Raw genomic sequence first — 12342 nt, forward strand, 5'->3', positions numbered from 1 at the left:
TCCTTTCCCACTTTCTCACTGGAGGGCTTAGTATAGCGGCTGGTGAGACAGATAGGTACCAGGCAGAGCCGCAGTTGTCGGTCAGGCAACAACAAATAATCTTCTCATTTATCAATAGTAAATTCATAGCGCAAGAATATGAAATACAGTAATATTAATTAAGCATTCATTTACGGCCTATTGAATCATGTTCATTACTGCATTTGTCAATTGTCTCGTAGAATCGTTTGACACACACACACACACACACACACACACATCAGTCCATCTGTGCATTTATTATTTGCATTATCTCCATCCTGCAGGTAAACCTGGTAGACAGGGGGAAGCAGTTCATAAGGATCCTGTCGAATTCTGGGCGACTTGGCGACAACACAGACGCCGGTGGGGAGAAAGAGTCGAGACTCTTTCTAAATTTATTCTTAAAATTTTGTGCTTACCCATTAGCAATGCTGACGTCGAACGAGTCAGCCAGGTAAACTTGATCAAAACCGACCTACGCAACAGAATGGGGCAAGAACTTTTATAGGCAATATTATACATAAGAAATACCGTGTTATGGAGATGAAGGCAAAAAATGGAGGTGTCCTAACTTTCATCCTAGTGACTGTGGTGAAGGCAAGTACAGGACAGTTCATTTTATGATCATTGTTAGGCACTTTGTGTACAATGCATCAGTTTGTGTATTTCCCCAGGTGTTATAAAATGCTTAAGAGTGGACATGTTTCCATTCTTCTTTTTGTCATTAAGTGACTATTTAGTGCTTAAGTGTCCAATAAAAAAATATTTACTAATTTCAACAAACTAGTAAAAAAGAAGCAATTTTGTGTCATTTTATGCGGTGTTTTCATCCGGCAAACTGATAAACAAAAATTAATTTCCTTCAATAATTTTATAAGCAAAAAAGTTTTCACTATCATTTGGGAAGAGAATTCAGTGCTCAATGTTTATATTACGCCCTATTTTAATAAATCGTGTCACTAATCCACAGAATTAAATTTATATTCCTAATAGTGAGGATAATATTATGTATTAATTGTTATAGGAGTGTGAAACGGCAAGCTATGCTGTAAGTCTTGTAAGTCATAATAAATGGGCTAGATTTAAGGTCTTTGCCGTACCTTTTGGGGGCTATCCGCAGTTTGGTAACAATTACTTTTCTACTTTTTGCCGCCGCTGCTGCCGGTATTGCTCTTGCTCTCTGTAGTTTACACTAGACGGTTAATTTGTAAACTTTGTTCTAGTTTCTCTTAAGTGATAAGTCTTGAGCACCAGCACCAATTGTTCAGTGTGTAAACTACTGAAACTTGGTGAGCGTGCTTAGGACCTAAGAGAATGGTTTGCACAAATACAGCAACATTAAGGTATATTTATTCACCGTGGCGTATGGTAAACTATTCATATTTAAGCCTATAATTAAGAAATATTACCGTACCGAACAAACACTTCATCTATCTTAGTATGTTGCTGTTTCGTTAGAACAACTGATGGTTCAGTCCTCTCGGTGCTATTACTAAGTTTATCGATAGGAATATATGGTAGTACAGTACATTAAATAACAACAGATTGGAGTAGAGTGAAGTATATGTCAGTGTTTGTTTTCCATTATATACAGTATGTCCAAAATTTGTATGAAGAGGTAGGGTGCATACTGACCTGCATCTGTCCTTCGTACCGTACGTCTTTCCTTTCCAACCAATAATTTCACTATGATTGCAAAAGTTATCCTACGTATGGCAATGGACTCATGTAGGAGTCTTCATATTAATATTAAGATACCTAATAAGATTTTCAAGCTGTTTTTTGCACCAGTGTGGAGTTAGAAATTTCACAAACATCTCATTCTCAAGACAAGTTTCAAAAGGTAAGTAATAAATCAGTACGCATCTATTTGAGTACTTTACTAGTCCAGCCTTACTTAAAATTAACATCAAACTAAAGTTAATACAGTTGGTGTTTTAGAAAGAGCTCCTGTTTGATGGTATAAACAGTTGCACACATCTGGTGATTTTTAGTATTTCTACTATACTTAACCTTTGGTTGTTAACTTTAATTCTGTTGGTGATTCAGTAATTCTTGTTTTTACTTAATAGTTATCTCTATTTTAGCTCGCTCGTCATTTTCAGACACTTTCTCTTCAGTACTTACCGCAAACAAAATACTAATACATAAACAAGCTTCATCTGCTTGTCCGGAAAATATCGTATTAAGATTCCTTCTTCCGTTACACAGATTATTCATATATTCACTATAATAGTTAAACAGTAAAATATACGAATTACGTTCAGATAGACGTTCTAGCATAGAGATCTATTAATCGTATATGATAATGGTACTCGAAGGGTAAGACTAATTTTATGTCTGTCCAGTTTACTCAATGGTGGGTGTTGGTGTTTTAATATACGTATAAATATACTGTATATATACATAATCAAACAAAAGCGTTCCTACTCTATATGGTCTTTAATATAAGCACAAGTGTTACAGGAGTGAGGTGCTGGAGTAATAAGACACACGCTTGGTGCTGTTACATTGTCTCAAAAGTTAGATATTGATGGTCCGCCCTTAGGGTAAGATGGTGAAAGGCTCTACACATATACACCCGCTGGTCTCGTCCTGTGGGGAAAAGACCGATATAGTTTACAATTCTGTTGGCTTTACACAGACAAAAAACAAAGAAATACACACGTACAGTACATCCAAACAAACATCCACCCACTGACAACGTACATACATCCACACTCACATACAACATATACAGTAACATGGAGCCTTCAACACCATGCTTAATAAGCCCCTTCACAATTTTAATCCTCAATTTCATCATTTCAGAGCAAAACAGGGAAAACCTGAAGAGTCGCCCTCCAGCTTATTTCATCTGAATATTAACCACCCTATCGCAATCTGGGTTGGATGGGTAAGGGTAGGTTAGGTTAATGTTCAGGTGAAATAAGCTTGGGGATGGCAAATCTTAAGGGGATCCCAAAAGATAACTTTGACCTACGACATAACTACCTTAGAGTTAGCAGAGGAAGGGGGAAGAGGAGGAAGTCGCTTATCTCCTACCGGCGTCGTTCATCACCTTGGGCAGTCCCAGGATGGAGTTGATGAGCTCAGAGTTGCGCTTGTGGGGTCCTGCGGCCATGGGTCCCCATGGTCCCTGAATCACACGCAGGATCTGCGCTGCCAGCTCTGCCACGACCTGTCCTCGTCAATAAAGTCCCATGTTATAGATGACCCCTTAAACTACATTAATATCACCATCTGATCAGGTAAAGTTTGTGTGTGTGTGTGATGAAAGTATTAATTGCAATAATCCAGCAATGAAAAGCTGACTGGAATATCAATCAAACAGGTTTTATTTGAATTCACACATTCGATCACCTTCTGTTGACATAGAGACTAATTAGCTCATTCTGTTAGAGTATGAAGAGACTAACGAATAAATTCGAACTTCTTGTGAGCCTAACTGCTACTGTCGTCATAATTGATTTTGAGCTGTCACCATTGTTTAAGTTTTTTTTTTACGGGGAAGCATCACATTATTTTGTTAACTATCTCACGACGGAGACTCGGGAGTTGAATAAAAAGGACAAGACTTGTTACCCACTCGAATACTGTATATCCACTACCACCTTCAAGCTCTGACAGCTAAAGGAGCTTAGAAATGATAGCTTATTTATTAAGGTACTGTGAACGTCTTAATAGGGAAGTACTGCACTCCTTTACCTCCAATTTCTGTTTACCTATTACATTACAGTTAGGATTTATTACATTGCCTGACTTATTAGAAGCTTGTAAGAATCTACAGGTTTAGTCGTGTGTGTGTGTCAGTGGGACCCACACAACAGACCGGTAGGACTCACCTCACGCTCAGGATACTTGAGTTCCTGCGCCTGGGTGAGGACGGTGGTCATCACCACCAACATCAACATCGCTACGGCCACGGTATTACGCATTCTGAAACAAACATCCGTCAATAACTATATCTCCTCAATAACTTTATGTTGGTGTTCTTCTAAAACAATTACATCAAAATACTTAATAAACAGTGTTATACTGTAACCACCACCTTAAAATTTAATGTTGGTAATATTAGAATACATTACTGTGATAATGCAACAAACTTCTATAAGCTCGCGTTTTGAGTTAGTAAATACATTAGTTATCAAGTACACATTACACCTGTATATTAAATTAGGTTGTCTTCAATGGAGTTTAATGCACTGCTGACTTCAATGTTTTTTATCATTCACTGTTTAACAAATTTAAGGCAACATGTTACTTCAATGTTTTAAAGTTTGCTTCATTATCTTAATGAATTAAAGCTTGCTTCAATAGCTAAGGTCGATAAGTGCAGATTATTAAGTCATCTTTTACTCACAATTTTAAGTGAAAACAAATGCGAAAATATGGTAGAGGTATTCAAAATTTAAACGTGGAAAAAAGTAAAATAACTTGCGTCTGATTTAAAAAAATATATACAGCATATTCTTATCTTTCACAATCTTAATATTCATTCTATAGTGTGACGGTCTAACTAAAACAGAGCTTTCTTTACCTTTACTTTTATTTACTTATGATGATTATCTTATTTAACTTGGAAATATAGACCGATATTTTCTCACAGGGGCTAACATTAATTCTAAATTTCGTGCAATGTTATAAACTTTGTCAACCTTAAAGACTTGAGATTATTGCAGTGGACAGCAATAATTGTAACGTCACCTTGTAAATTTATACTTGTACTTAAGAATGCTTCCTAAAATTGTTAAAACATTCAGAGTTTACATTCTGGTAAAGTACGTTAGATTATTGAGAAACTTAGGCAAAATTAAGTTTTAGGAATAATTGCAGTAACCTAATAATGTATGATTAGCCGAAAAAGAATTAATAAAAAATATATGTCCAACGAATAAACCGACTTAGTGTACGTGCTTAAGAACCTTACTTATGGAAGTACAGTATAGAAATACATAGCAACAATAATAAACATATTTTTTTTATGTTTTTATGAAAGATGTCGGCCAGGTTTTCTATAATACTTCTTCGCTGATGCTCAGGCTGTTTGTTAGAAAATAACTTATTCCCTCTAGAAAGTATAGAGCTACTCTCTCAGTGCCTCACTTAACAAAATTTGTAGTTACGATGAAAGGAATATTACAAACTTCTGCTCAGTAAAGTACCTACAAGGAGCTAACTCCAGCCTAGCACCTTCTTGGTAGGTGTGTTAAGATATTAATCCAAGCCTACACGATGAATAACCAGTAGCTTCAGTCCAGCACTTACTTGCTTGAGGGTGATGTTTGAGATAGACGGCAGAAGAGGCCTGATGGTGGACGAGGCTGCCAGTCCGTCGCCTTTTATACTGCTTCTCAGCTCTTCTGCGTCGGCCCCCCATTTCCGCGCACTACCCCCCGCCTACCACACAGCCTCCCCACCTGCTATCCTTTTTATTTCTTCTGCCCAGCCAGTTCCTTTATGTTTTATACTTTTACTTTGCATTCTTTGTCCTGTTTTACCTCGTTTTTTGTTTTCCAATCTGTTCGTCCTTCATTTTTAATCCTTTCAATATACCATCGTCATCATCATTCTGTGCCTTCTTATCATTCTCTCACATTTCTGCCACCCTAACCTGTTTCTCCACCTTTCCACCTATCCATCATCCTGCTTCTTTCCAGTTTTCCACATGTCATCCTGCTTCTCTCTCCACCTTTCCGCCTATCATCCAGCTTCTTTCGACTTATCACCTTGCTTCTCTCCACTTAACACCTATCCTTCTTGTCTCCAACTTTCCACCTATCTTTCATCCATCTCATCTTCTTCCTTCACCTATTTGCCAACTCTCGTTCTTCAACTTTCCACCTATTGTCCTGTCTCTGTTGTCTCCCCCTCCCCTCTCATATAGCAGCGTGACGTAACACCCGATCTTTCTTTGTTATAGGTCGGTAGCAACCTTGACACTGACTCACTGAGGACTTGTTTTATGTATTGACAATCCCGACGATGAGATTTAAAACCTTGAATACGATGCAAGAGTACGATGATTTAACCCCTTGAGTCCAATGCAGCATCTCAAGTATGATGATTTAACCCCTTGAGTACTGTGCAACACTAAGTACTGTAGGTTGATTTAACCTCTTGAGAACGATGATTTTACATCATAAGTACAGTGATTTATCCCCTTGAATTTGAAGATTTAACCCACCTTGAGTACGATGATTTGATGCCTCAAGAGGTTGTCATCATACTCAAGGGATTAAATCATCTTACTTGAGGGGTGGTCATCGTACTTAGTTTGGTGTTCGGTATCTTAGGCACGGCATCATACACCACTGAGTAAGTGAGTTTGCTGTTACATAAATTTAATCTCATATTTTTTTGACTAATAATGACGCGAAATTATAACGATGTCACAATGTAAAAGGAGCATTATACTTGATCATATAAAATGGTTCTGATGGGTGTGTGGGAACAACCCAGTCTTGTGTGGCAGCAAGCCAGTCTTGTTTGTGGGAACAAGCTAGTCTGGTGTGTGGGAACAAGCCAGTCTGGTGTGTGGGAACAAGCTAGTCTGATGTGTGGGAACAAGCCAGTCTGGTGTGTGGAAACAAGACAGTCTAGTGAGTGGGACGGTAGGGGAGCCAGTTCATTGCATTAGTAGGAGGAAGGGAAGCAGACATGGAGTGCATCATTTTAGTATCATTTGGGAACCCATTTCCTTAATACCCTTTTTCATAACAATATGGGATTACCTGACAATTATCCCCTTCCCCAGTTAATTTTGAGGTGATAAAATCTTCAGGTGATTCACAACATGATACTGAAAATGTTGGCTGGAGGAATAATCATGGTGGAGGTCCTAAGTACGTAAGCTGTATCAGTTCACACAATAATCCACATGTATCAGAAAATCTAGAGACATTAAAGTAATGTGATAATGCTGACGTGAAGTGTTAATTTATACGATAAACATTATTGAGAGTTTGAGCACTGTTTATTTGGATAGATTCACAAGAAGGTGAATGTCAACATGGAAATCACTCATACGAAATTACAGTACAGTATTTGTTTTGAATTACCTTTCCCTCCCTGAATACAAAATCAACCAACAATATAATTCTCATTAATTCCACTTCTAAAGGAAAACCCTAACTGAGCGCTAACTCGTTACCAAGCACCAATTGTTGTTTAAAAGTTTACCCATCTAAACTAATTGGTCAGGTACGTAAACAACCCGCATACACTAGTGACAAAAGTTTCTTTATATATATTCATATATTTTTTTTTATGGGGATTAGCCCACTCGAGCACAGGTCACTGACCCACATCGGGACCTGGGGGCCAAAATTTAATAATAATCATAATAATAATAATAATAATGATAATAATAATAAAATTTATAATACAAAATACAAAATTGAAAATAAAATAAAATAATAATGATAATAATAATAAATAATAACAACACTAATAATAATAATAATAAGGAACCATAAGAAATACAAAAATGGGAAAAAATCATAAGTGAGAAACAATATATATACTGTATGTTGTGTTGTCAATAGCTTGAATTAACATCCAAACATATCATCACATGAACTGACTATGTTCTATCTGGTAAAGTATTATTTTGAGGGCTTTAAGGACCTGTCAACAGGTTAAAGCTACACTGTATTTAGGTTTTTGATAAAACACGCTGACAAGTAGAAATTTGTTGATATCAACATTAACGACATATCCCTTACAGAACCGTTGGACCTCTTTGCACACTCAATGACACTGCAATTAAGCTGGAATCCTTTGTAAATGTTATCACCAGTATTTACGCTATCGAGTTGCATTGGATTATACTTCTTTGACATACAAAAATAATAATTTTTCTTTTTAATCTTTTCATGGTCGTCATAAGTTCTATACATAGCCACTGTGGACCAGTCATTGTAATGCTGTTGATGCACGGTGAAGGGAGCATGTTATTAGAGTGGCCGGTGTAGTGACGGAAATGCACACAAACGATATTTTTTTTATTATCGACACAATTTCAGCTAAACTAAAGCCATTAAATACTGTATTATCTTCATCTGAAGTTTGTTGTTTATTTGAAAATACATGCAGGTAATATACATAGCAGTGTATAAACCTTGTTAATAAATAATTTACCTTGTTTAAATAATTACAACCCAAACTAGAAGTGGCCATGCCAAGGGAAGGAGGCCAAGTGGCCTGTGTAGGATCCCCCCAGTGTTCTTGATAGTCATGTCTGTTCCCTTTCAGAAATTCAATGCCCTTCCAGTTTAATTTCCCATTTCACCACTTATCAGTTAACTAACCATTCAAGCTGAAGTAAACGTGGATAACACCACTCCCACCTCTCAAAGTAGTGAGAGATACGTGCATTACCCATGTACCACCACCAATTTATTTCAGCTTTTTGTGAGGTACGCTACCAAATGCCCTGGCAAAATCAAAGTACAGTCAACCCTCACTTTACGCGGTTAATGTAACCCGCAGGGTCCCGCGGAAAGTGAGGAACGCGTAAAGTGAATAACATAACATATGGGATTAATTGAAATAGAGTCCGGGCCGACCCCCAAACTCCACTTTTTGACGACACACAACTTTGTTGTAGTAAAAATTTTATCTTAACTTTATGATGGTATGAAAAAACAAGTAATATAGAAGAGGTTAGGTTAGGAAAAATAAAGGTTAACATAGGAAAAATAAAGGTTAGGTTAGGAAAACTAAAAGTTATGTGGAACACTTACGTTAGTAGAAGAGATGGGTCGGCATACGGGGATGGAGGCTGGTTCCGAGGCAGAGGGCAGATTACTGGCCCTCAGGTGAATCACCATTACTAGGTGAATCACCATCACTGTCACTTACAGTTGTCAGGGCTTCCCTGACAAATCCCTCAAAGTCATCTTCACTGTCACTATCACTGGCTTGGGCTGGCTGTGGTGGGTTGCGGGCGAAGAAATCTGTTATGCTTTGCTGACGGCTGGTGTTGATGTTGTCGTGATACACCTTGATGTAGGGCTCTATAGTCTGCAACAGCTGGGTAGTGAAGATTTCATACCTGTTTGCGTCAGGGTCGTCGGAAAGGAGGAGCTTGGCTTTCTCGATACACTCGATGGCACCCCTAACATTACTATGGGATAAGTGTTGTTCTTCTTGGGATGACGCACCACCTGCCTCTTCACTGACGTCGTCATCATCATCATCTACCATCTCGTCGGTAGTCACATCAGGATCCCTTATCACCTCCAGGATGTCGTCGTTGGTGGTCTCGGAGAAGCCTGGAACTGTAACAGTCTGCGCAGCTTCTCTGGCAAGGTCCACTGCTACTGCAACATTCTGAACCTCACCAGTCACAGATTGACTCCTCCTCTCACCTGGTATTCCATGCAACACATGTCTCCATGCGTGACGAATTGTAGCAATAGACAGCTGATCCCATGACTCCACCAAGAAGTCCACAGCTTTCTTGATGTTAAATACTCTCCAGAATTGTTTGAACAGTATTTTTTGCTGTGCCAACTGTTGATCCTCATCTTCTTCGCTCTTGCTATCGGTGGTGGTGTCACTCAGGTTGCGCAACTCTTCCCTGGTGTTGGTGTAGTCGTTCAGGAGTTTGAATTTTTTTGTAGAGAATGCAGCTTTTACATTACAGATTAACTCTTGGTCCATGGGCTGTAATATAGACGTAGTGTTGGGAGGAAGGAAGACCACTTTTACGTTGGGGTGACGATCTAACAGTAGGGGCGAGTGTCCTGGTGCGTTGTCCAGCAGCAACAAAATCTTGAATGGCACATTCTGTTGCTCACAGAATTTCTTTACATCGGGAACAAAACAGTCATCAAACCAGGAGAGGGACAGTGTAGAGAACATCCACGCCTTACGTGCGGTCAGCCAGTGGACATTTAGCTTGGTCATGTCCATGGTTTTGTAGGCGTGCGGCTTGCGTGCTGTGTGGATCACCGATAACTTGAGCTTACTGGTACCGGAGGCATTGGTGGTAAACAGGACGGTGATGCGTTCCTTCTGCATCTTCCGGCCCCGAATCTTGCTGGCATTCTTTACAACGAAGGACTTGGAAGGTAGCTTTTTCCAGAAAAGACCAGATTCGTCCATGTTAAACACCTGGTCGTCGGTGTACTGTCCTTCCTCCATAATCTCACGTAAAAATGGAGGAAATTCCCTAGCCGCAGCACGGTCAGCACTCGCTTCTTCACCACTAATGTTTATATTGGTGATCTTGTTCCGGATCTTAAACCTCTGTAACCACCCAGAGGAAGCATTAAAGGGTTTGGGCTCTGTAGTTCCTATCTTTCGTGCCACTGCAATGTACTGTACAGTTCACGTGCATAGTCCTTAACAGAGCGTGTGTCGACCGCCATGTTCCGTCGCGCCTGACGCACCAAGTACCTCACAAGTAATTTTTCTGTCTTGAGAAGCACCTGGTTGTGAAAATACTTGATCATAGAAGCACCTGTAGACTTTGTGATCTTCATGTGCTCCTTTATCTTGGCTGCATCCTTCTTTATTGTTCGAATCGTAGATTCATTCACACCATGCTGGCGCGCCAAATCAACCTGCCTTGTTCCTTTCTCCAACTCTTGGATGATGGTATACTTCACCTCGTAGCTTAAGGAACGTCGTGTCTTCTTTGGCTTAGTGCCGCTGGGTCCAGGTAAGGAAAGGTTTCTCTCTGGGGGTGGTGGTCCGGCGGAAGCCATTTTAGAGAACAATGGATGCATGTTTACACGGTCTGGCGTGGAGGGATGAAACTGGCGCGGCTAGGTCAAGGATCATCTTTCCTCCCTCCCTCCCTCCCCCGGGTGGACACGTCACAATACTTTAAGCCAATTACAGCTAGCAGCAGAGGGGGGTAGGGATGCATGGCCAATCACAGTCCGATACGTCATATGACGTCAGTGATAACGTAACAAGGACACACACTGCGCAACCTTACCGCGCGGCTTGCCCAAGCGGAGGGAGGAGGAGGGAGAGGCGAGGAGCACAGGCAGGCAGGCGGGTGGGGCGAATCTAAAATAGCGTCGCGCCGGACACTCTCTGCGTAATGGGGTTCACGCACCGCGTAATGTGAGCACGTTAGGTTCTGGCAAGGCACCGCGTTAACGTGGAAACGCAGAATGTGGGACCGCGTAAAGTGAGGGTTGACTGTACAGTAGTTTATATATATTGTCAACACTGCCACCACACAGAATCTATGTCCACACATTGAACACCTTAGCATTTTGGTGGGCCGATGGCGAATACACTATTTCATTATCCAAAAAACTGTTAGCGTTCCGATGACAAAAATATCATCATCGACTTCAAAAGCTCACTAAAAATCTATTTACTGCTTGATTTTCATGGTTCAAGTCTCAAAATGTGCGCTGTCTTCCCATTCTTGCCACACAACTGTGGTGGACGTGAGGTATCGGGATAACTGCCCTGTGGGTCTGCAAGCATCAGTGTGCCTTAAGGATTTACAGCTAACATATGTGATAATCACTTTTATTTTCATATGTTGGTGTTAGATTCAACTTCGTTTGTATAATAGTATTGTAGAGCAATCATTTGTGAAGAAATACACATTTAAAAATTAAATACGATGGAAAATAATGTCGGAAACAAAAAAGAAATACATTTATGCTGTGATTTTTGTCAGCAGAGCACGCCCTGCCCATCTTGGGTGGTGGCAGCATGCACCCCGTGGGGCCCCAAAAATGTAAAGCAACTGCGTCAAGCAGGTGCATCGAGGCATAAAACTGTGCTGGTATTCATTAACAAAGTTGTTTTGTTGGAGATGTCATATCATGGCATCACATACAGTAAATACTCTCAAGCACTTTACACACTACGCTGATCAAACTCGCCAGCCTGTAATTGTTCATGCTTTGGTGATCGCCTATTTTGAATATACCTCACATAAGCCCTTTTCTAGTACAGGTAATTGGGAATTTTTTCCAACTAAGCATCTGCAGAACAGGATTCTCAGGGCTCTGTAAGCTCATTACACAACTCTCATAAAAATTTTTATGTAAAAATCATGATGGTAAATGGCAAATTTGTGTCGGGGAATAGAATAAACTGATTACTTGAAAATAAAAGCAGTCCTGTATATTGTTGAAATGCATGAGTAAAATTAAAGTTAATGATTGACTAAAATATTTGCAAAATTAGATTTAATCAACCACATCTCTGGTTGCCTTTCAGTAAGAGTGGAGCCTATAGGCCTAAAGGTCTGTAAGTGATAGTGCAGGAGGAGCACACTGTAAACTAATTTTTTTCTTCGGTTCATAAAGAGACACCTAATCACCTTCACTTCCC

General features: G+C 39.7%; 1 protein-coding gene across 1 annotated transcript; it reads right to left on the bottom strand.

Annotated features, from left to right (window-relative positions):
* Nucleotides 1-2444: 2444 nt before the first annotated feature.
* Nucleotides 2445-5388, bottom strand: LOC121878175 (pigment-dispersing hormone 1 peptides-like). Its single transcript, XM_042384217.1, has 4 exons — nucleotides 5290-5388; nucleotides 3867-3960; nucleotides 3016-3202; nucleotides 2445-2616 (listed from the first exon to the last, which is right to left on the bottom strand). Exons 2-3 carry the CDS (start codon nucleotides 3957-3959, stop codon nucleotides 3056-3058), a joined length of 240 nt encoding a protein of 79 aa, XP_042240151.1. The 5' UTR covers nucleotide 3960; nucleotides 5290-5388; the 3' UTR covers nucleotides 2445-2616; nucleotides 3016-3055.
* Between the last annotated feature and the right edge of the window lie 6954 nt (nucleotides 5389-12342).

The sequence above is a fragment of the Homarus americanus genome, unplaced genomic scaffold, assembly GCF_018991925.1.
Source record: "Homarus americanus isolate GMGI-L3 unplaced genomic scaffold, GMGI_Hamer_2.0 scaffold45562, whole genome shotgun sequence".
In the NCBI taxonomy this organism is placed as follows: domain Eukaryota; kingdom Metazoa; phylum Arthropoda; class Malacostraca; order Decapoda; family Nephropidae; genus Homarus; species Homarus americanus.